This window comes from Ambystoma mexicanum, chromosome 4p (assembly GCF_040938575.1).
Source record: "Ambystoma mexicanum isolate Mex_15411 chromosome 4p, UKY_AmexF1_1, whole genome shotgun sequence".
Lineage (NCBI taxonomy): Eukaryota > Metazoa > Chordata > Amphibia > Caudata > Ambystomatidae > Ambystoma > Ambystoma mexicanum.
The window spans coordinates 273,915,346-273,941,283 of record NC_090927.1 but is presented as its reverse complement, the minus strand read 5'-3'; the positions used below and the strand labels follow the sequence as shown (position 1 = coordinate 273,941,283).

Here is a 25,938-nt window from a genome sequence, read left to right as displayed (position 1 = left end):
TAGTGAGTGGTTATTAGATCTTAGGGATCTGGTGATTTCTTTTTTGGCAATCGCATGGTTTAAGTAAATGGTGCATTTTTATGGAGGCATTTGAAGGGGATACACAGGGTTTTGAAAATGACTCTAGCTTTGATGGGTAGCCAATGGTGCTCTCTTCTGGTTTTGGAGATATGGTCAGTTTTTGTTATTCCAAGGGCTGACCGAAGGGCTTTGTTTTGTATAAGTTGCAATTTGTTGAGGTTTGTGACGGACATACCAAGTAATAGTATGTTACAATAGTCGAGTCTTGATAAAATCAAGGCCCTGGATAGAGTGCGGCAATTGGTGGGTGTCAAGAATTGGTGACTGAGAGAGATACGTTTAGAGGTGTAGGAGGTGAAAGATGAGAGTGCACTGATGTGTTTAGTCATAGAAAGGTTGGTGTCCAAGTGGACTCCTAAAGTTTTTACATGGTTGAGTACTGGTATTGTGGTACCATCTATGTTGATGGCAGAGTAGTCTGGATGAAGAGCGCTTATTTTGGATTGGGAGCCCACGATGCGAATCTCTGTCTTCTCATCGTTGAGGCAGAGGCTGTTTAATGCCATCCATTTTTGGATTATGGAGTACATTTTGTTGATAATCATGGCGTCTTGGATGGAATTCCCTGAAAGTGGGATAAGGATCTGGGTGTCATCTGCAAAGTCGGTGTAGATGACACCCATGTCATCCAGAGCTGAGAAGAGAAGCTTCGTATATGCATTATAGAGTGTGGGAGAGAGGCATGAGCCTTGACTGACGCCTATAGGGACTGGTATAGGGTCTGCAGCTTCTTTGCCGATGGAAACTCTAGATGTAACTTACCCTGCCATTCTGTACCTAACGCCGCAATACCCTTGGGTCAGGGCGTTTAAAACATTTTCAAAATAAAAAAGTAAAAAAATGAAATACTTAAACATGAATCATTTTGGTAAAATAGAAGGTAATTGTGGCATGCATTTTGGAACGGTACATTGTACAGGGTATTCTTCTCCCCAAGGTACTTAATGCACATGCAGCCAGGGATTTAGCAATTGTGATGAATCTGAGGATGTCATCCCTTCTCCCATAGGGGGAGACCTTTCCCATGGGGCCAGGGTGGTGCGTCCACAGTACAATAGTTCCCGTGGGGGTGGTGCACTGAGGGAGGATCACAAGAGAGAGGAAGCCCCTTATGGGATTAGGGATGACTATCTTCAGAGAGCATGGTATGCCCTCACAGTACTACCCCTTAACCCTTCTCCAATGTGCAATCCTCCTCTCCCTTCTTTTGACAAAGTCATATTTGTTATAATCAACTTAGTCAATCTAATATACCTGATAAAGTTCAAAGAAATGGTAAAAGTCTCTTAGATCTGACTCTCTGACATATACTGGGAAGAAGAAGATGGTTAGGAGTCCAAGGATTACTATTGGGAAACAGAATGAGCACTCTAGCGTCTCAAGGACTGAGACGAAGAAGATAATCAGGAGTCCAAGTGTCATTATCAGAAAGCAGAATGATCGTTCTAATTTTCCAATTAACGTGATTGGCCCAAAGCAACTCCCTTTCCCAACGCAAAAGTTTAAATCTCAGACAGCTGTAATGTCAGAGGGAGACAATCCTCCAAGGAGGAAACCAGCAAGCTGAGCCACGGCCGGTAGGACCAGAGCTAGCTGGAGGGAAGCTGAGAGCGGAGGAAGAGGGGAACGCAAGCAAGGTTCCAGAAGCCAGGACTGCTTGCGTCATTGCCGACTGGGTGCTCCGAGTCTCCCAAGCTCTGGCAAAGTGCCCAGCAGAGTGGAAGCACTGCCAGAAGGGGTGACGGCAGAGGCCACAGAATGGGTGTCTGGGACCCTGGGAACCAAATGCATGGCTGGGGCACGCACTCATTGGAAATACTAAGTCAAAAAGTCAATGGCCCTCATTACGACCCAGGCGGTAAGTATCGAACATTACCGCCATGGCGTAATTTACGTTTACGCCCTGGCCCCATGTCGTAAAGTGCGGCACATTCCGACCCATCGCACACGAGCATTACACCATGGCGGTAATGTAAACTACGCGATGCCGTAAATGACCCCAAAACGGCCCCTACCGGCATCGTACGCCGCGCAAGGTGCACTTCCTCCACCCATCATAGCGGTCACCGCAATTAGCGGGCACCGTAATTAGCGGTGACCGTAATTAGAGGTGACCGTAAATAAGCGAAACCGGAAAGAGCACGGCGGCCATCTTTAAAAACACAATCCATTGCCATTCTCCCCAACCATTCCACATCCGACCCTGAGACCTGTCATAACCCATTACCCACCCATTTACCAACTTGAAAATGCCAAAAGCTGTCAAAAAAGCCTGCGATAGGCAGCGCCAGGACCTCTTCTCTCGTGAGGAACTCACCATGCTTGCGGAGACCCTCCAGGACAATGCTGCGGTGGTCTTCTCCACGCAAATGACCAGGCCGGCAATTGCCAAGAAGAAGGCCATATGGGCCCTGGTGGCAGAGCGGGTCAGTGCGGTGGGAACCGTACCCCGCAACGCCCAGCAGTGTAGAAAGCGGTTGGACGACCTGAGGCTCCGCGTCAGGAGCATCCTCTCGGCGAACAGGAACCTGGGCACGGCAACCGGGGGAGGATCTGATTCACCCATCAAATTGCAAGCATGGGAGGAAATCTGTGCCTCCACTATCAGAATGGAGAGCATAGAAGGAGTTGGAGGGATGGAGAGAGGAGTCCCGACATCAGGAGATGCAGGTAGGTGGCTCAAATCAAGCCATGCAAAATTCACCAAAGTCCATTCATGTGAAGTACAATGTTGCCCCATAGTGCAAATGCAACACAGCAGCAGGAGACTGCCCACAGACACATCCGATCTCCACCCTGTACACATGCAGCATGCACACCCTAACTGCCGGCACCCACATACCTCCATGCTACTTCCACACAAAAGGCAGACAACCTGTATGCCCCTGCCTCAAATGTGCTGCATGTACTAACTGATAAGATGCCATTCGTCACAATGCAGGCCCAATGTCCGCTGACCCATCAATAACACTATCCCTCCTTTGCTCCACCACAGGCTCAGATTCTGACCCTCAGGATGAGGACACCACTGCCTCCACAGCCACCAAGAGGGCCAGGACAACTGTGCCAAGACCGCAAGCCTCCATCTCTGCCGTCCCGATGAAAACACCACAGCAGCCACAATCCCTGCCAGGGAAAGAGGACAGGGCACTGACAGCCACCACAACTGTCACCACAGAATCAGCAGCAGCAGCGCACATTACACAAATCGTGCCCACCGAAGAGACAGGCTCTGCTGCAAGCAGCACTCTTGGCGAAATCGCTGCCATTGCAGCCTCCTCCGATAGTGAAGCTGGGATCATTCAGGAGATTGAGGATGCAAGCCCCACTGCCCACCTACATTCCCCCTACATATCCCTAAGCAGCCTGCATGCGGATGCCACACAGGAGCAGTTAGAGGATGAGGATTGGCCAGCCACCCCATCCCCGCTGCCGGAGGTGAGCAGCCCAATGGGTATGCCAATGCCATTAGTCATGAGCCAGAGGAATCAACAGACCCTGGATGTCATGATCTCTGCTTCCAAAAGGTCAGGGTTTTCCCAACTCCTTTGGAAGCAGATCCATAACCCAGGTTCCGAGTGCCAACCAGTCCCAATTGGGACCTTTTGGACCCAGTCCTGGCGCCAGTGGCACCAAGCTCATAAATATGCCCAGTCCCAGCGCTGGAAGCGCCGGGCTCATAATGCTTGGGTGGACTTACCTGCAGCAGACCATGCTGCTTACTTGCCTGCCAGTTGAGCCTCTGATCCTCTTCTGTTTGGAACTACTTTTCCTGTTGGGTGGGGCAGGAGCCACTCCCTAGATTCAGAACACTGGAACTCTTCTGGAAAGCAGGAACTCTTTTCTTACCTAGGCGTGGCTGTGGAAGGAGACACCTAAGCACTACAGGAGGCTATTTAAACCACACCCGATGGATGAATCTTGCTTTGCGTTATTCTGCATCCTCTGCAGCAGAACGCTCATCGTGTCTTCTGCATCTGATCCTGGGCCTATGGAAAAAGGCTTACCATCCTGAATCCAGTCTTCAGCAACACCTATAAAGACAAGAAAGAACAGGTTAGCATTACGGTCTTCAGTGACAGCTCTTCACTTACCTGGTCCATCGGCTGTCACCAACGCCTCGGGCTGCATTCCGGCATCTGAAAGACAAAGGCTTACCTACTCTTCGTGCGCTCCGGAGGTCTTCACACTGCATTCCGGCATCTGAAAGACAAAAGCTTACCAACTCTTCGCACGCTCCGGAGGCCTTCGGCGCTGCATCCCGCATCTGAAAGACAAAACAAGGTGCGTTTAAAGACATTGGGGAACTTTAATACTCACGTGCCATTACTCCTTTCCACATCTAACCCAGTGGGTATTCCGGCACCCTGCAGCCGCTCCGAACTTGTACCTGCAAAATAAAAAGACAGTTAGAGCGCATCGTGAAGCAGGCAACAAGCGCTTACTTACGTGCTTCCAGGCGCTTCTATTCATCACACGGGCTCCATCTTCAACTCACTTCAGCCCGTCATCCGCCATCGCCGGAACCCTGCAAAACAAGAAACATCATTACTAAAGACTTTAAAGACATTAGAATTACTCGAAACTTACCGTTCGTGCAGTAAACGACGGACAGCAGTCCTCTGAAGTCAAGAGGCCTGCTCCCCTTATCCAGTGAAGAAACTGGTTACAGCACCCTGCCCCGAGGCAGATGGAGAGCACGGCGTTCACTTACCTAAGGTGAGAGCGTTAACCTTTGGGGTTCTACAGGAGAAGAGAAAGGGAAGAAGAGAGAGACATTCAATAACCCAGTTCCTTAATCCCATATTTTCTATCTGCAGACATCTTACCCTTCAAGTCAGACATACAGTGCACAGAGGTCCAGCCCAAAGAGCCAGCCGTGTGTTACACATCACCTTTGCAGATACGGTATATGCCCAGTCAAGACCGGTGCCTCTACGGGAATCAGGTGAGCGTTACAGAACGCAAAGCCTACCACAAAACTCCCATCCAGGCGCTATGGAAACCTCGGATACCGACCAGCTAGCCCAGTTACTTGGGGAACTAAGGGCAGAAGTGCATGCAGCCCGTCAGGAAACGAACGCTCTAAGAAGGGAACTGATTATTTCCAAGGAGCGAACAGATGATCTCGCTAGACAATTGCTACAGTCACAAGCCGGACAGACCCCGTTACCCGCATCTGGGGGAAATCTTGCTTCTACATCCTCTATGAATCCAGTGCAGATCAACCTACCTGGGAATGTACCTCTGGCTCCGCCCGAACGATTTTCTGGTGACCCAAAGAGGTTTGCAGTATTTATCAATCAGTGCCGGTTGCATTTCTTATGCCGGCCAGCAGCCTTTCCAACTGATCAAGCTAAAGTAGCTTTCGTGCTTTCGTACCTTAGTGGCAATGCGGCAGACTGGTCGATCCCTCTAGTAAATCAAGATGATCCGGTCCTCCATGATTTTCAAGCTTTTCAGCTCAGTATGAAAAAACTGTTCGCAAGACATTCACAGGGGCAGGCCTTGGACAATGAGCTTCTTTCGTTGCGACAAGGTAATCAAGACCTTTTGGCTTATATTGCGTCTTTCAACAGACTGATAGTGGAAACTCAATGGCCTGAGGACAAAAGGATTACGCTGTTTTATAGAGGTCTACGTGGAGAGCTCAAAGATGTGTTAGCCCAAGTAGTGAATCCCCCACAAGATTGTTCGGACTATATAGACTTAGTCGTTCAAATAGATCACAGACTGCAGAACAGGAAGGCCGATCGTTCCAAGTTTGGTGCTCGAGTATTTTCCAAACCGCCAACTCCTTCCAAAGGAATAGACTCCGGGGAACCCATGCAAATAGGGGGTATGAAAGGTCCTCTAACACAAAAGGATCGGGAAAGGAGAAAACAGTTGCAATTATGCCTCTATTGCGGAAACTCAGGGCACTTTCTTCGAGACTGTCCGGTGAAACCTGCCAAGAAGGCAGTAGGAGCTGCAGTTACCAAAGTTACAAACTCTGAGCAGGGAAACGACCTCGCCCGACAAGAATAGAGGTCCTCTTGCCGAGCGTGAAAACCAGTTCCGTGACCTCGCATTTCGTGATACCTATGGTCCTCATTAGCCCTGATAATCCGGATCGATTACATGCAATTGAAGCTTACGTCGACAGCCGTGCCATCGGCAATTATGTGGATCATGAAATGGTTTTGAGGATGAATCTAACTCTTTGTCCCAAGGCTGTAAAGGACGTCATTACTACGGTGGATGGTACGGAGATAGCCTCCGGGCCAGTAACGCATACCACTCAAGAGGTGACGCTAGTAAGTCAAGATGGACACCATGAGAAGATCGTGTTCGATGTGATCAAGGCCCCTCAGTTTCAGATTATTCTAGGAATACCTTGGTTAGAGAAACACAACCCTCTGATCGATTGGCGAGCAAGAACGGTCCAGTTTCCAGAATGTGTCTCTACTTGTCACCCTCCACCTGGTGTTGCACTGGCAGCAATTTCTTCAGAGACTCCCCAGTTACCTCCCGAATACCTAGAATACCAAGATGTTTTCCGGAAGGATCAGGCTAACTCTCTACCTCCTCATAGGTCTTATGACTGCCAGATAGACCTGATACCTGGATATACTCCTCCTTGTAGTAGAATTTATGCCCTCACCGAGCCTGAGAACCTTCACCTTCGACAATACCTGGATCAATACCTGGCAAATGGGTTTATTCGTCCTTCCAAGTCCCCTGCTTCTTCAGCTTTGTTCTTCGTTCCAAAAAAGGAAGGAGACCTTAGAACTTGTATAGATTATCGCTCCCTGAACCAGATCACCGTTAAGAATAGATATCCGTTACCTTTGATCCCTGAACTCCTGGACCAAGTCAGAAAAGCATGCATATATACAAAGCTGGATCTTAGAGGAGCTTACCACTTGGTACGAGTAAAAGAGGGCGATGAATGGAAGACGGCCTTCCGCACCAAGTATGGACTATTTGAATATCAGGTCATGCCCTTCGGACTTTGCAATGCCCCGGCCGCCTTTCAATATTTTATGAACGATGTCCTCAGAGAGCTCATAGATGTGTGTGTTGTTGTTTACATTGACGACATCCTCGTTTATTCTTCATCGGAATCTGAACATCGGAAACACGTGAAAATGGTCCTCGAAAGATTGCGTCAACACAAACTTTTCGCTAAGTTGGAAAAATGTGTTTTCAACGTGACTGAAGTTGAATTCTTGGGATTCATATTATCACCTGGCGGAGTGCGTATGGATTCAAAGAAGGTCGATGCAGTTCTCAAATGGCCATCACCATCCTCCGTAAAAGGTGTGCAAAGCATGTTAGGCTTCGCTAACTTTTACCGCAGGTTTATCCCCGAATTCTCTCGAATAGTCCAGCCCATCACTGCCTTGTTAAAGAAAAACAAACGTTTTGAATGGTCTACCGAGGCGGAACAAGCTTTCCAGGATTTGAAGACTAAATTTATCTCTGCACCAATCTTAAAACACCCTCGCCCCGAACTCCCCTACATCGTGGAAACTGATGCTTCAAGCCTTGCCATGGGGGCAGTTCTATCACAAAAGGACCCGGTAACCAATCAGTTGCATCCCGTGGCATTTTGGTCCCGCAAATTCTCGCCTCCTGAAATCAATTACACGATTACTGACAAGGAACTTCTGGCTATCAAGTCTGCCTTTAAGGCTTGGCGGCATTATCTGCTGGGGGCCCGACACACCGTTACTGTGATTACGGATCACCGAAACCTGCAATATTTGAAAACCGCAAAAGCCCAATCCTCTAGACAACTCCGTTGGGCATTATTCTTTGCCGAGTTTGACTTCATAATTACCTATCGACCTGGTACAAAGAACGGTAAAGCTGATGCCCTTTCTCGGATGGGAGTGGAAGAACACTTGATCAACCCTAAACCTGTACCAATCATTCCCGAACAAAGAATTCTGGGTGTAATCGCCACAGAATCCATAGAGGAAGTTAAGGATAAGGCCAGGCAACTTGTAACTCCAGCAGACATACAGAATTGGCATCTGCAGGGAAAGGACTTTGCAGTAAAGGCCAACTTATTGTATTTCCGAGAACGATTATACCTACCCAGCACAGATTTACAGAAAAAAGTAATCTCTTGTTATCACGATTCTTTAATGGAAGGACATCCCGGTATGGCCAAGACCTCAGAAAAGATCAAGCGCTACTTCTGGTGGCCGTCTTGGAAAAAAGATATCAGAGACTTTATAATGTCCTGTGGAGTATGCGCCCAAAACAAGAGTCAAAAGGAAAGACCAGCAGGCCTCTTACGCCCTATTGACATCCCACCTCGCCCTTGGCATACGCTTTCTATGGACTTCATCACCGATCTACCTCCATGCTCCGGATACAATACGATTCTAGTAATCGTGGACTTATTCTCCAAGATGGCGCATTTCATTCCGCTCAAAGGCTTGCCAACAGCAGCAACTCTGGCCCGAGAATTTCTCGAAAACATCGTCCGACTGCACGGTTTTCCTTCGGTTCTAATTTCGGATCGAGGTAGTCAATTTATTTCTCATTTTTGGCGAAGTTGCTGTCGGTCGGCTCAAATTGATGTGAGACTATCGACCAGTCACCACCCTCAGACCGACGGACAAACCGAGAGGACCAATCAAACTCTGGAACAGTATTTACGCTGCATGCTGCAACAAACTGAAAAAACTTGGAAAGACATCCTTTGGATAGCCGAATATGCCTACAATAACTCTGTCCATTCGGGAACTGGGAAAACCCCGTTTTTTCTTTTGTACGGCAGTCACCCTCGAACCTCGGAGTTGGAACCCCTCCAAGATCTTGAAACACCAGCAGTAGACTACCTGCATTCTACAATCACCCAAGCCTTTAAGGAAGCTGTTTCTCACCTTCAAAGGGCTAAAGAACAATACAAGAAAGGAGCAGATCAACATCGGAAGGAAGCCCCTCAATATCAAGTAGGGGATCAAGTCTGGTTATCCACCAAATATCTACCTCTAAAAGGGCCACGCACATTCAACCCAAGATACCTTGGTCCCTATTCCATCACTACCATAGTAAACCCAGTAGCGGTCAAGTTGGACTTGCCCCCGCACATGAAGATACATCCGGTCTTCCACGTCTCTCTATTAAAACCCGTGCAACCTCAAACCCGACTAACTAAATCTCCAAAACCTATCCTAGTTGATGGAGAACTCGAGTTTGAAGTCAAAAGCATTCTGGACTCTAAGATCTCCAAATCTAAACTATTTTACCTAATTGACTGGAAAGGCTACGGCCCCCAAGAGAGATCCTGGGAACCTGCTGAATATGTCCACGCTCCTCGCCTAATCAAAAGATTTCACCGAACATTTCCTGACAAGCCAAAACCCCCGGAGAAGCCCGGTTTGGGAGGGGCCTTGAGGGGGGGTACTGTCATGATCTCTGCTTCCAAAAGGTCAGGGTTTTCCCAACTCCCTTGGAAGCAGATCCATAACCCAGGTTCCGAGTGCCAACCAGTCCCAATTGGGACCTTTTGGACCCAGTCCTGGCGCCAGTGGCACCAGGCTCATAAATATGCCCAGTCCCAGCGCTGGAAGCGCCGGGCTCATAATGCTTGGGTGGATTTACCTGCAGCAGACCATGCTGCTTACTTGCCTGCCAGTTGAGCCTCTGATCCTCTTCTGTTTGGAACTACTTTTCCTGTTGGGTGGGGCAGGAGCCACTCCCTAGATTCAGAACACTGGAACTCTTCTGGAAAGCAGGAACTCTTTTCTTACCTAGGCGTGGCTGTGGAAGGAGACACCTAAGCACTACAGGAGGCTATTTAAACCACACCCGATGGATGAATCTTGCTTTGCGTTATTCTGCATCCTCTGCAGCAGAACGCTCATCGTGTCTTCTGCATCTGATCCTGGGCCTAAGGAAAAAGGCTTACCATCCTGAATCCAGTCTTCAGCAACACCTATAAAGACAAGAAAGAACAGGTTAGCATTACAGTCTTCAGTGACAGCTCTTCACTTACCTGGTCCATCGGCTGTCACTAACGCCTCGGGCTGCATTCCGGCATCTGAAAGACAAAGGCTTACCTACTCTTCGTGCGCTCCGGAGGTCTTCACACTGCATTCCGGCATCTGAAAGACAAAAGCTTACCAACTCTTCGCACGCTCCGGAGGCCTTCGGCGCTGCATCCCGCATCTGAAAGACAAAACAAGGTGCGTTTAAAGACATTGGGGAACTTTAATAATCACGTGCCATTACTCCTTTCCACATCTAACCCAGTGGGTATTCCGGCACCCTGCAGCCGCTCCGAACTTGTACCTGCAAAATAAAAAGACAGTTAGAGCGCATCGTGAAGCAGGCAACAAGCGCTTACTTATGTGCTTCCAGGCGCTTCTATTCATCACACGGGTTCCATCTTCAACTCACTTCAGCCCGTCATCCGCCATCGCCGGAACCCTGCAAAACAAGAAACATCATTACTAAAGACTTTAAAGACATTAGAATTACTCGAAACTTACCGTTCGTGCAGTAAACGACGGACAGCAGTCCTCTGAAGTCAAGAGGCCTGCTCCCCTTATCCAGTGAAGAAACTGGTTACAGCACCCTGCCCCGAGGCAGATGGAGAGCACGGCGTTCACTTACCTAAGGTGAGAGCGTTAACCTTTGGGGTTCTACAGGAGAAGAGAAAGGGAAGAAGAGAGAGACATTCAATAACCCAGTTCCTTAATCCCATATTTTCTATCTGCAGACATCTTACCCTTCAAGTCAGACATACAGTGCACAGAGGTCCAGCCCAAAGAGCCAGCCGTGTGTTACACATCACCTTTGCAGATACGGTATACGCCCAGTCAAGACCGGCGCCTCTACGGGAATCAGGTGAGCGTTACACTGGATGAGATCGCCACCCGGCAGCAGCAACTATCCTCGCTCCTCAATGAGCACGTTGCAGAGTGTGGGGGGGCAAGGGATGCAATGGAGAGATGTGCAGACAGAGTCACGGCTGCCATTGAGTCCTCCACGAAGGACATCTGCACAGAACTCGCCGCTGTGCGGCACGTAATCTCAGAACTGGTGCAGACCATTCGGGACATGCGTCCAAATGTGCATGCAGGAACCTCCTCGTCAACCAGCTCGGCACAGAGCAGCCCCATCCGACGATCAGGGAGGAACCTGCGCAGCACGGGCAGGGGTGCCCCGGGGGCCAGGGGAGGGGACTGTCATTAGTGGCTGGACAGTGGAGAATTACTGCATCACACACTGCTGCACAGACTTACTCACACCTTCGTAGGGATTCCAGGGGGGAGGGGGGAGTGGGTGTGTTGGGGTGTTCAGGGGGGAGGGGGGAGTGGGTGTGTTGGGGTGTTCAGGTGGGAGGGGGGAGAGGGGAGTGGGTGTGTTGGGGTGTTCAGGGGCGAGGGGGGAGAGGGGATTGGTTGTGTTGGGTGTGTTCACAGGGAGGGGGTTGGGGGAGGGGGGAGTGGGTGTGTTGGGGTGTTCAGGGGGGATGGGGAGGGCGGAGTGGGTGTGTTGGGTTGTTCAGGGGGGAGGGGGGAGGGGGAGTGGGTGTGTTGGGGTGTTCAGGGGGAGGGGGGAGTGGGTGTGTCATACCTTTTCACAATCATAATACACTTTTCCGTTTAGCACAAATCAAATGTGTGGACATTGCTCATTGCGTATGTGTGCTTTATTGTTGTACAGTCCACAGTGTGCATGTCCCAGACACACACAGTGCCCCAAGTGCCGTCTCCATGTTACACGCACATGCCGTGTGTGCTAGAAGCATTGGTCAATGAGATTCTGACGCATTTCACGCCCGTCCTGTGCATCGCTGCCTCCTTGAGGTGCTGCCCCATCCCCACCCTCATCATCCTCATCGTCAGGTGGTTGCAGTTCTGCGTCAGGGGGCAGGGGCACATTTCGTCTGACGCACATATTGTGTAGCATGACACATGCCATGACGATCTTCGCAACCTTCTCATGGCGGTACAGGAGTGCCCCGCCAGACCTGCTGAGGCAGCGGAAACGTGCCTTCAGTAGGCCGAATGCCTGCTCAATCACCACACGGGTACGTGCATGGGCACGGTTGAAGTCCTCCTCATGCTGGTTCTGTGGGTTCCGGACTGGTGTAAGGAGCCACCTCTTCAGGGGATAGCCTGCATCACCTGTAAGTGGGCAACAATGTATGTGCCAGGGATGAGATTGATTTCTGTACATGACGTGCCACCATGCCTTGCATTCAACTATTACTTTGCACCACTTTTAGTTGCGCTAATGGATTCACACTATGCAACCGGTATATGTTCATGGCTCTCATGTACAGTTTTGCATGCCAAGACACAATGCAGGGGGGACAAGTGCCTTGTGAGTGCCCATCCACTGTGTCCGTTCAGGCCGTTTCTTTAGGTGACCTGGCACGTGTCCTGTGAGGTCAACGCTCACATGATTGCAACATTGCTGTCTGCCTCATTATGACCCCAGTGAACAATACTGATGTCAATAGGGACAGTTTGTGGGCCTTGCTGTCTGTGTTGTGGTGTATTGATGTTCCTGTCCGTCATGTGCCTCCTTTGTGCACAGTTATGGGGGACAGGCCTTTCAGTTGATGGTGTTTGGTGACGTGCATGTAGGTGCTTTTGGTTGGAGTCAATGTGGTCACATTTTGTACAGTGCACTTGCAGATGGTTGTGTCATGGTTGGGAGACACCTTCATTCCCATGTTAGGGCTGCTTAGGTCAGGCATCATGTATACAGTTGTCAGATGACGTAAGTGCTGCCTCAGGGTATGATCAGGCTACTGCTAGTCGCAGCCAGGTGAAGTATGCATCATTCCCCCCCTTTCTGAAAGGTGAAGTATGCATCACCCCCCCTTTCTGCCAGGTGAAGTATGCATCATTCCCCCCCCTTTCTGCCAGGTGAAGTATGCATCATCCCCCCCCCCTTTCTGCCAGGTGAAGTATGCATCATTCCCCCCCCCTTTCTGCCAGGTGAAGTATGCATCATTCCTCCCCCCCCTTTCTGCCAGGTGAAGTATGCACCATTCCCCCCCCTTTCTGCTAGGTGAAGTATGCATCATTCCCCCCCCTTTCTTCCAGGTGAAGTATGCATTGGTACGTCGATCACCTACCCACTTCACATTTCCATGCTCATGACATTAGACTCACCGAGTAGCCAGGATCTTGGGCCTGCATGTCGCTCCATGTAGCGTGGTATTGTGGAGTTCCTCAGGACCATTGAATCATGGGTTGATCCGGGGAATCGGGCACAACAATGTGTGAAGATCCTGTTGGAGTCACAGACCATTTGCACGTTGATTGAGTGAAATAGTTTACGGTTGCGGTACGCTACCTCCATGGCATGTGGGACCACCAATTCCACATGGGTGCAGTCGATGGCACCAATGCAACCAGGTATGCCAGCTAGTGCATGGAAACCCACTTTGGTGTTAGCAATCTCCTGGGCAGACCGTGGCAATGAGATGTGGTCGTCTGTGTGCTTGAGGAGGGCATCAAGCACTTGGATCAGTGTACGTGAGAATAATGGTTGTGATATGCCATGCAAGTGCCCCACTGTGTGCTGGTAGGTGCCTGTGGTCAGGAAGTGGAGCACGGACACTACCTTCAGTAGGGGGGGATGGCGGTGGGTGTTTCAATCATGCTGACGATGTCGTTGTGTATCATGTCCACAATGGTGGTGATGGTGTCCCGGTCCAGTCGGTACAGGGTGTGGATCTGCTCAGCGGTGAGGTTGAATGGACTGGCTCTAATGCGTGGGATTGGGGGCTGCCTGTGTGGTGCCACTGGCTGTGCTGGTGGGGCTTGCTGGCCCTGCCTTGCCCTCCTACTCCTCCTGCGTCTCCTCTGTGCAGCCTGTCGGTGTTGTTGTTGTTGTTGTTGTTGTAGTTGAAGTTGTAGCACTTGCATTGCTATCAGGTCCTCCAGCCCCAACATTGCTAGTCCTATTGGTATCATTGTGGAGTGTGACTGGGTCTAGGAAGGTGTTGGGTGTGCTCTTTTTCTACTTCCTGAGTCTGTATTGCCTCCAGCTGTGCTGATTCTGTGCACCTGTGGCAGCTGAATTCACTGCACAAGGCCCTTTACGGTTGGTTCGCGATGGCGTAATTAGCACCATGGCGGTAAGGTATTTAACGGGCTGGGTGATGGCGTTAGGTGCATGTCCGCTTGGGTCGGCATTCGCGTACCTTTGCGCCATGCCAGTAATTACGGTGTGGGAGGGCGCGTGCGCGCGTCCTTGGTGCAGTTAGCGGCAGCGTTAACTACGATGCCGCTAATGGCATCGTAGTTAACGGTCACGGGTCATGATCGGACCTAGCGGAAAACGATGGCAGTAAAAATGTACCGCCATCGTTTTTCACTTAGCGCCAGGGTCGTAATGAGGGCCAATGGGAACTTTGCGAGTTGGGGACTCGCACACCAATGAGAATCTGAAACAAAACCAAACTGAACATTGTGAGTCTGGGAACCGCACCCAATGAGAGATAGCATATACTTGGCAGGAGAGCAAATCAAGTAACTGTGAACATTCTGGGGCTCACACCCATAGCGGGACAGTTCATGAGAGGACGAAGGCGTGGTAGGAGAATACATCAAGTTAAATTGAATGTTGCGAATCGGGGATCCACACCCAAATAAGAAGTTTCATGAAAGGATAACTGCTTGGCAGGAGAGTGAACCAAGCATTTATTTTGAGAGTCTGGGACCCGCACCATACAACATGTCCTATACTTGGCAAAGGGAACGTGCCAAGTTGATAGGAGTTATAGGAAAAGCACAAGGAGAATATTCTTGTCAGCTGCCTATTGACATTTGTGGAAGCAAGTACAGACCTGAGGGGCCTTATAAAGAGAGAAACTAATAAGAAGGATCCTGTGGAAAAGGGCCATGACCGTAATCATTGGAATACTACAGTTTTTGAACATTTCTTTATTTCTGTCACTTTTTGCCCAAGAGACTGGGAACTTTTCTGTTCTTTGGCATCAGAAGGAACATTTTTACTTTAGGAAGAGATCATCCTTGCACAGCTGGTTTATGTTATTAGTGTAAGGGACAGAATAGGCTTTTGAGACACAACAGGGACAGACTTTATAATTTGGAAATTCCAACAGTTTCCTTAGTTTTCTTAGAGGCAGGGAAACCCCTCTTAGTTTTAGGGATAGAGAGGCATTTTTCCAACCCTTTTCATATAATAAATGTTTCTGATCACAATGAAGCCACCACTGTGTCTGAGTCTTACTTATGACTCCTCACACAAGGCACTTTCTGAATGTCATCATCGGCAAACCAGCCACAAAGCACACACCTTTTGCTGTATAGGCACATTATAAATACCCAATAAATAAAATAAATGAACACATAACATTTCCTACACATGCTAAATGCTGGATTCGAGTTGCAAGGCTAATTCTCAGTTTACATTAGAACATTCTTTGAGTAATTCTGCTAATGCTTATATTGCTAACCGTCCATTTAATTTCCTTTCCTGGGTCGAGGTGGTGTGCCATGCATAGAAATGGTTGCCAAGGGGGGCAAGGGCCACTAAGTGCAAGCAATTCACTGTACTGGCTCCTCTCCCATTTAGCTAATTTCTTTCTTTGACCATTAAATGTTGATCTATCTGTTGGAAGGAGCAATGAAACCTTAGGGCAAATTGAGGGACAGGGTCTGGATGCTGGCTGGGTTATGCATGCAATCAGGCAATTTGGTTGCCATGACATAGAACTTTGGTCCTTTCTCATGCCTGGGACATACCTGCTGTGTGTAGAGAAGAAGAGTGAATGACTACCAATACAGAAGGCAACGTGTACTTACTGTTGTTCATGTGAAATGGGCAATTACATGTTTCTGTTATTAAAGGAAACCTGTATAAATAAGGCGCTGGGGACAAAATGTGTTCTGGCACTAGTTTATAGAACCTGCCTGTCAACAAAATTAATCTGACCAAAGATGAAAGCAATTAGTAAATCATGGAAAACACACAGAGAGCCTTAACAAAGAGCAAAACCAGAATCTGTCTGAGCTCCAGGAACAATATCACAAAATAGAATACCTAGAAAACAAGTTTTCCACACAAACAGCGGGCTAAGCAGTAAGTTATACAGTTGATTACTCATCCAGCCAGCAGTTCTCTCTGTGATGAATCCTGCCGAGTCCTCACAAAGGCCCTATCTAAAGTCTCCTCCCAGGTGGCCAGGGGAAGGCAGCCGCTACTTGATCCTGAACTTGGGAGTGGTATTAGCTGGAAGGATCACCTGGGAGGAGAAGGACCCAGGGGAACAGGAGGACTCTGTTGGGAGTGACGCAGTATGTGTCTTCCTCAGAGGAAGAAATGTCAGTGATGCCAAAATATGTTATGGCTTGCTGTCGGAGGGAGGTTTTCTTTCCCAAAACGAATTATCTTGAGGGTGGTGAAAACTGTCATAATCGCTCATTCATTGGGAGTAAGACCCCACCACCCCCCAAAAAGGCCCCCACATTTATGATGGTGAAAGCTCCTGTGATCAACACAGGAGTGTTACAGGCGAATCTCAAAACATTAACATCTCAGATTCTGAACAAGTGTGAGAAAAAGCCACTCTCAGCATTTAGTTCATATAAGAGTAGGAAAACAAGAGTGGCAGGAGAGCTGCCCTCCTGATTGAAGTATTCAGGAGGAGAAGGGCGTAACATGCAGTGTAGGTGGCAATCACAAGTGTGGGAAAACAGCACCAATGTGTTTCATGTTTTCCAGAAGTAGTGAAAACTGATGTTGTGGAAAGCCAATAGACTTTGGTAAATTGTTTGAAGTAAACCTTATCACAGAAGTACTTGTAGTAGTGTTAGAGGTTTTCATTGGTCCAGGGCAGGGACTTTGTAATGGTAGACCCTGCAGGTGAGTGGGCCAGGTAGAAGTAATTGAAGTACTGTGTTATGGTTAAAGACTTTGAAGAAGAAGAAGTGGCAAGACCACTAAAGTATATTTTGAACTGTTGTGGAATAATCCTGACAAATCATTATTGCTGATGCAAGTATTTTTCAATTCTTTATTGTGTGACCTAGCTTCAACAAGTCAAACCTTACACACACACAGCAAAAAAGCAAAAACACAATCAATGTATACATTTATAAAACAGAATACAAGATGTTACAAAATCACATATACAGATTCCTAGCAATTTCATTACATTAAAATAAGCTCATTGAATCAATTGCTATATTTTTTACAAAATTCATCAGAGTTATAACCAATTAATCAGTGGGCTCTAAAAGAAAATTCCACCACAACATTTCCCATGTAAACAGTGGTCGGGTTTTAAAATATAGATCAAACATTTCACTCCGCTGTTTACCAAGTGCTGGGCATTCAATAATTATGTGCTTTAAGGTTTCCTGAAATTACATACATAGACGACACGCCAGTTGTTCCTTGGGCAGTCTGTTCCTTACACCTAGGACATCATTAGTTAACAGCAAATTTAATTTTACAGGTAACCAAAACTCCTTTGATTGTTTAGACGGATGTCTTCCTATGCATTTCTGTATATGGTTATATGGCTTGATATCCAAAGAGAAGTGGTCAAAGATTCTATAAGCCTCGAGGCATCGTCTATTTGCAATCTAAGCGTTTTCAAATAATTTCTTCTTAACCCTGCATGATCTGTACTCTAGACCCTCCAACAATATACAATTTTCTCCAGGGTAGATAACACGCTTTTCATCCAAGCATTCAAATGAGCGCAATCGCCCTGTTTAAAAAGAGCATTCAGCTGCCCAAAAAGGGAAAAGCTGGAGGGAACAAGATACTTCTCACTAATAAAATTCTGCACCAACTAATGATTATCTCCAGCAGAACAAGTCCCAAAATGTGTCATAGTGCTGCAATCCATTCTAGTTCTATTTATGTACCAAGCAAAATTAGGCCTACCTGAAAGAGTCCTACGTCGGTTAATGACGAGGACCTTTGACTTTGGCACATTTATGTCCAAGCCCAAGTCCCCGAAGTAATCAGCCATAGTATTTAACAACCTTTGGAGGCCCATTACAGTACAATCCATAAGCAGATCGTCCACGTATAAGAGGTAATGCAACTTCAAGGATCCCAGCCTAGGGGGATAAACCACAATAAGAGCTAGAGCTGCCCCTATGCCGAGGATATAGAGGTTAAATAAGAATGGGGCTAACACATATCCCTGTCGTAGGCCCCGCTTGACAAGGATGTGTCGGTGGTGTACCGCCTATCTAATAGTGGTACACCACCTACACCTAGGTGAATGGGCAATAGGCAGGGATATCTATTTTTTCATTCTATTTTGTGCCTGAGATAGTACTGTCGGCTGGATGGGTAATCAACTGTATACATTACTACTTAGCCCGTAGCTTGTGTGAAAAACTTGTTTTCTAGGTATTTTGTCTTTTTTGTGATACTGTTTAGCAATTAGTGAATGCCACCTCCTAAAGTAAACTGAAACACATGGGCAACATTTAGCACAATACACTGGTAAGACACAATCAAAGTTGTGACTTTAATCAACTGGGTAGGCTTTCAAATCCTAAACCTTATGAGCGTGACACCTCTAGATCAGGACTATTGAAGAGGATTTGCATTCCAGATATACTAATATTCTAAAGTTGATGCTCTGTGGACACATACCAGGTTGGGGGGCAGGGGATGGGTATATATGCTTATGTGCCAACATTTTATTATTATTAATAGTATTACAGTAACTCATGTCCCTGTTTTTATTTATCTGCAGCATGGACCAATATTTACAGTGTTGGCTGCAGGAAACAGAATGACATTTGTGTTTGATGAAGAGGGAATGTCTGCGTTCTTTACATCTAAGCAAGTCGATTTTGCCCAAGCAGTGCAAAAGCCCGTTCAGTATACAGGTAAATTTCATATTGTTGAACCTCATTCATACAGCAATTATTGGAACAATTTATTTTATGTTTGTTCCAAAGCTTTTTCAACACTTCTCTAAAAAGAAAAAAGGTATGTATTATTAAGCAATCATGCACTTCCTTTAAAGGGCCAGGGTTACTTATGAGGCCTCATTCACATTCCCCTACCTAATGCCGGGCATTAAGGAATGTTCACCCTTGGTTTCTCCTCGCACTTCCATCTAGTCCATCACCCACTAACTTGGAGCGGCCCTTAGTCCCTTTATTCACCCTGGATCCCTCGATGTAGGCAGGGTACAGCATAATATATGCCATTAGCAGGTGTTGGTCCTTCTTTCTGAAATGCAGTTGGCTACCACTTCCCTAAATTAAACTGTGCTTAATTTATGGTTAACTGATATCTTCAGAACCTAAGTACTTATCAACCCACCGTTTAATTATCTTAACTATGGTTAACTAGCAGCAGCATGGTTGCTTGGCAGCCATGGAGTAGGCTGCATCTCGACTGGGCTCCGTGATCCGTCAATTGATCTGGGGAAGCATGAGCTACCTGGCAGCAGATTACGCCTCCATAATAACACCATTGATGCATGAAGGTGCCTTGAACAGTAAGAAAGTATCTGTGAATGAATAGACCCAGGCGGACGGAGGATCTGATACTTTGTGGCTGGAGGAGACAACAACAAAGACAAAATGGCGGCGCATTCGGGACAAAGGGACCTGTGAAAATATGAAGTGCGGAAGTGGAGTGGACTGCTAAGAAAGTGCGATACATTAACTGTGAGCAGGAATCGGGTGCCGTGTTGACACGAGCCTGCACTGGCAAAACAACGAAAAGTGCAGCACCAGAGAACGGTGACTGCGGGAGAATGTGCGATGTGGCAGACACAGCATGCAAATGGAGGCATCTGTGAAGCCACCACCAGCGGACACTACGCCCGAGGCGACCCAATCGGGGTTACAGCGCGTGCAAGCGCGTGAGGCACACAGCCGGGAGCGGAGACACCTGCTGGCAAAGCGTAGTCGGAAGGCTTGCAGCGTGTGAGCCATGAGAGTGGCGCTGCAGCACACAGGACATCTGAGGACGCGCTGCCCCCTCCAGGGAGCATTCACTGTGGAGAGCGGAAGTGAACTGCAGACAACCCGTGGATACCCGTCGGGGATAACAGTGTGCTGCGGCGAGTTGTGCTGGGTTTGCCCGAGAAGCGGGCTACGTGTGCAAGGCTGACGACGGAGACTGCAGAAGCGCCGTATATGCCAGAGGCTTAAAGAAAGCCAGCAAGAGCGGAGCAAAGCGGGACGGAGAAGGCTGAGAGCAGACAACCATGGGCCCCCGGTGCCCCACCCCCCCTGGAGATCGGAAGCGTGGCGGACCTTGGGAGGGAACAGCGGAGAGGTCGGATGCCCCGCCTCCAAAGAAGTAGCACAAAGTGGGAGGTCCAGGCGAAAACACTCTGGAAACGGCAGTAATAGCCAGAGAAGTGCACAGGCCATAAGCAGCAGGCAATAAAACTGGAGCAACAGATGTGATGGGGGCAGATGCAAGTATACCGTGAAACATCAGCTAAGGCCATAAATTGAGTGAAGATACAGCCGCATACAAAGTGCTAATACACGGTTTGGTGCAGCAATTGCTGGGAAGCATAGGTATCCATATCTCTGGGTGGAAGCACATGACAGTAGATAGCAGGCAACCTCTGTCGAGGATAGGCCCCTGAGGCCACGGCAAAACAGAACAATGGTGGTGAGGGGTGGGAGAGTCAAAAACAAGCAGCCTATGATGGACATCTTCGCAAAATAGCAACAATCCCCCAGCACCCCAGCGCAAAGCACGGCAAATGTGCAGAAAGAGGTGGCCACTCCATGGGAGGATAGCGCGATTTTAACGGCCATTACAGAACTGAAATCCTCATGGGGAATAGTGATGGCAGACATGAGAACAGCACTGGAGAATAAAATAGACGCAGTGGCAATTGAGGTCAACCTGTTGAGACAGGACATGAGGGCTCTGGCGGAACGCACAAACGGCCTGGAAAGTGCGGTGAAAATTAACACGGACACTAGCACGAATAACGCTAAGGAAATCCACGTGTTGAAGCAACAGGTGACTAACCTGGAGAACCGAGCAGAAGAGGCGGAAGGACGGGCGAGGCGCAACAACATACGGGTGGTCGGACTGCCTGAGGGGCAGGAAGGACAAGATCCCACAAACTATGTGGAGAATATGATATTGCAAGAGATAGGGGCCAGAGAGCTCTCCCAAGGGTTTGCAATTGAGCAAGCACATAGGGCGCTGATGAGAAGACCGCAACCCGGGGCCCCTCCCAGAGCAATTATAGCAAAAATTCTAAACTACATAGACCGCAAGAAGATATTGAAATTTTTCCGCAAGGGAGGGACGATCAAAAGGGGATCTGCGACCATCACTGCATATCCCGATTACACTATGCAGGTCCAAAGACAAAGGTAAAGCTATGTGGCGATCAAGAGGAGGCTACGTGCAGCTCGCTACAAATACATGCTCCTATATCCCGCAAGGCTTAAAATTTTCCACAAAGGCAAAGCGCTGTTTTTTGACACCCCGGAGGAGACGGCAGCATGGATGGATGCAAACGGCTGCCCGGATCGAGGCGGAGAACAAGACCAAAAGGAGCACGATAAGTGATTATAATGCCATGTAGGGTGGTTGAAGTGAAGGGGGAGTCAGTAAAGTGGAAATAGAGCCGGAATAGACTAATGTTGGAAGTTGTGATATAAATGACATTTGGACATATCGGACTAGAATATAATCCGTTTAATGTATGATGGGCAGCAACAAAGGCGCTTGGACAGATATATAAAATTGGAGCTATATGAGGCAGAAGGCCTATCCCCAGGTAGTAGTATAGGTAGATCACCATTAGGGTGATGTTTCCCTGCTGAGCTGCGAGTACGGCATTGCTGGAAAAGGGCTAGGTCCAGGGGTGCCTGAGATCCAGGGATGGAGCTGGGCAACAGTTGTGGGAGGGTGAGGGTGGGGGGGATTGCGGTGGAAGTTGGGAGCATTGTGGAGTGTGATAGGGTTGGGAAGGGAGGAGGGTGGGAAAATGTGGGGAGTTGGGGTAGATCTAGTAGTTGGGGGACGTTTGTATTGGGGGACAAGCCTACATAAAAAAAGGGAAGATCTGAGACCTGATGGAACTGGTAGGTACGTGGGGGGGGGAGACCCGGATATGCTATGGGAGACCTTAAAGTAGTCACCTGGAATGTGAGAGGGCTCAATAGTTATTTAAAAAGAAATAAGGTTATGCTCTATCTACGACGGCAGAAAATAGATATAGCCCTGTTGCAAGAGACTCACCTAACGCAAGAAAAACTGGAGGTGGTACGGAAGAAGTGGAGAGGGACTGTAGTGGGAGCAACATACTCGGCGTATGCTAGAGGGTAATCACCTGGGTGGCACCACATCTACCGTTTCAGCTATTGCAGTCTACACTGGATACAGACGGGAGGATGGTGATGATAAAGGGATTGATGGAAAACAAGGAGATATGGGTGATAAACACCTATGCCCCGAATCAGGATACAGCGGCATACTTCAGAACCCTATATAGTAAACTCAGCGCAAGCCTGGGAGAGGCGGTGATTTAGGGGGGAGACTTTAATTGCGTAATAGACCCAAAGATAGATAGATCAGACTCCAAAATAGATAGACCGACTCCAGCAGCCAAGATATTGCAGTCCTTGATAACAGACTTTGGGTTAGAGGATGCATGGAGAATACTTTATCCACAAGATCGACAATATTCGCACTATTCAGCCCCCCAGAATCTACATACTAGATTAGATTATGTGTTTGTCACGCATGCGCTAATGACAGAAATAACACAGATAGAATACAAGGCGAGGGTCCTATCGCACCATTCGCCGCTTATATTGGCATGGCAGTATCGACCTCCGAGAGCGAGAATACCGACATGGCATCTCAGAGCGGAAGCGCTAAAGGACAACATCTTCAGGGAAGACATGAGAGAGGAAATAATAAGCTACTTCGAGACCAATACAGGTAGTGTGGAGTCGGCGGGTGTTCTCTGGGAAGCCTTTTAAGTAGTGGTGAGGGGGATAGCAATAGCCAAGTCCAAGGGAGTACAAGGAGGGATTGAAGCGGACCTACAGGAAGCGGAAAGGGAGCTGGAAAAGGGGGAGGCAGCGCGAAAGATGATAATGAAGCAATACTTAGGTAACAGCAGAACTGTGCGGGATATTGGGAAAGGCTGTGCAACCTAAACTACAAAAAATACATAGAGAGACAGCATGCGGGGGGAGATAAACCAGGGAGAGTTCTGGCATGGTTATACAAAAATGAGACTCCCAGACCAGTAATCAGAACGATAGTGAAAGAAAATGGAAGTATAGCAGATACCCAGGAGGAAGTGAATCAAGAATTTGCAGACTATTACCATGGCCTTTATGTGGACGTGGAAAAAAGTGATAATAAAGCAATAAGCAAAATTTTAGAGGATATAGGATTGCTGCGGATCAGCGCTGAAGAAAGAGGGGAGCTAGACGCACCAATCACTCTAGAGGAAATGGAAGAAGTGGTGAGGCAGCTACCCACTTGTAAGACCCCGGGGGCCGATGGACTCCCCAGTGAATTCTATAAGATGTATAAAAATGAGGTACTTCCGCCACTCTTGGAAATGCTTAACGAATCATATGACGTCGGGAAGCTACCAGAATCCTTGAGAGAAGCGATAATCATACCGCTCCCCAAACCCAATAAACCTGGTGGTGAGTGCGGATCCTACAGACCCTTGTCGATGTTCAACCAGGACAGCAAAATACTGACGGTGGTCCTGGCAAATAAAATGAAGCGTCATCACCAAATTAATACATCCCGTTCAAACTGGTTATGTCCCTAATAGAAACATATCTAACAACCTTAGGCGACTCCATCGAGTCATTGAATATGCAAATGAAGAGACAAGTGAAATGGCAATTGTGTCGCTGGATGCAATTAAGGCCTTTGACTCGGTCAAATGGCCATGGTTGATTGCTACCCTGACAAATTATGGAATAGGGCCGGGGTATCTAAGGTGGGCCAAATTGCTATATAGCGAACCGCTGGCCAGAGTGAAGACGGGGTCAGTTATATCAGAGAGGTGGCAGCTTGGTAGAGGCCCAGACATGGATGCCCGTGGTCCCCCATGTTGTATATCCTGGCCTTAGAGCCTTTGGCGATATGTTTGAGGCAGCAATATGACACAATAGGTATCGTTATTAAAGGGGAATCGCATTTAATTTCCTTATATGCTGATGCCATTTTATTGTATCTGTGCTACCCGGAAGAAAACCTACAGTATGTCCTGGAAGTGCTGGACCGATTTGCAGGGCTTTCGGGCATAGCAGTGAACCCCAACAAGTCTTGTGTTTTTCCATTGGGGAGATATAAAGGGATTCTGCTAGAGCAATTACCGATCCTCCAGATCCCCTGGGAAGTCAACACGTTTCGATATCTGGGAATAGACATATACCATACGGTAGAAGCAGAGTACCAGCACAATACTGAGAAGGCCGTACGGAACATAGAAAATAGTATGAGATTTTGGGTGAAACTTCCCTTAGCGATGATGGGCAGAGGGGCGATGCTTAAAATGGTGGTCCTGCCAAGACTGTTACATTACTTTGGAAATATCCCATACCTGATATCCAAGCGATTCTTTGCTAAGTTGAGCAGTATATGCAGGGAATTCCTTTGGCAAGGGACAAGGAACAGGAGGGCCCTTTGGGAACTGCAAAACTCACACGAGAAGGGAGGCATAAAACTACCAAATTATGAGATCTATTATATAGCAAGCCAACTCCAGTACGTAGCTAAATGGCTTTCTGAGGAACCGACCTCGGAAACCAGGTTGTTCCAACAGGATTGTGCCCCATTTTTCCTTAAAGAGATGCTGTGGTTGCCTAAAGCAGACATGGAGGGACGCCCGAGAATGATGGTACTGGGGTGGGAGATATGGCGAAGAGCTTGTAAAATGATGGAGGACCCCTATCCATGCTCCCTGCAGGTGCCATTTGTAGCTCTGGCGGGAAAAGAAAAACAATTAAGACTAATGATTAGGAGGCATTGGGAACCTGTGGGGATAGCGACTTTGGGAGACATATGTCAAGAAGAGAATATAAGGGATTTCGAGGGGCTGCTGGAGGAAACAGAGGTACATGCAGGACAGTATATTACATATTACAGGGTGGTGCAGCGGATAAAAGAGACGTGGCCTGAAGAAAAACTATCGAGTGAGCCTGATATCGCCATAGACACAATATACGACATAGCAGAGGGGGGCCACGAAATATCAGCTGATGATGACTAAGGTGGGAAGGGAAGTGACACGACTTAGACAAGATTGGGAAGAAGAAGTGGGGACCTCAATGAGTGATGAGATGCGGGAGCGCGCACAAATGTATCACAAAAAAGTGTCGAGGAATGCCAGGCTACAACAGATACAGTTGTATATCACTCATAGGGCGTATATGACGCCACAAAGGATAGCTAAATTTAAAAATGTAGGGCGTCAGGCATGCCCCAAATGTAATGAAAAAAATGCAGGAATGGTACACATGTTTTGGTCATGCCCAGAAATAGAACGCTTCTGGGGTGAAGTAGCACACAGGATGGAAGATAAAGGGATCAAAATAGAGATAGATACAACATGGGCTTGCCTACTGGGAGGGTTCCCTAGACCACGCAAGCTAAATCATGTGAGCAAATTGAAAGACCTGGTGTATGTATTAGCAAAGAGGAAAATTGCAATGAGATGGAAAGCATGCCACAGACCAAGTATAGAAATGTGGTGGAAGGATCTACAAAAATTGACAGATGCCGAAACAGCAGTATGGCAAGAGCCGAGTAATGTTGGTGGGGAGGAGGAAGCAGGAACCTTCATGGCTTGGAAACAACTAATTGCAGGGCTATTTGGGCCCACAAGTGTCGGGGTTAGTGACCAGGACC

The 25,938-nt window shown here is 47.9% G+C and overlaps 1 protein-coding gene across 1 annotated transcript in view; it reads left to right on the top strand.

Moving 5' to 3' along the window:
* The window catches only part of CYP39A1 (cytochrome P450 family 39 subfamily A member 1), a 747,125-nt gene that overhangs the window by 93,872 nt on the left and 627,315 nt on the right, over positions 1-25,938 (top strand). Inside the window, exon 2 of the mRNA XM_069605805.1 lies at positions 18,803-18,938. Coding sequence (XP_069461906.1) covers positions 18,803-18,938 — 136 coding nt within the window. The remainder of the gene's footprint in view (positions 1-18,802; positions 18,939-25,938) is intronic.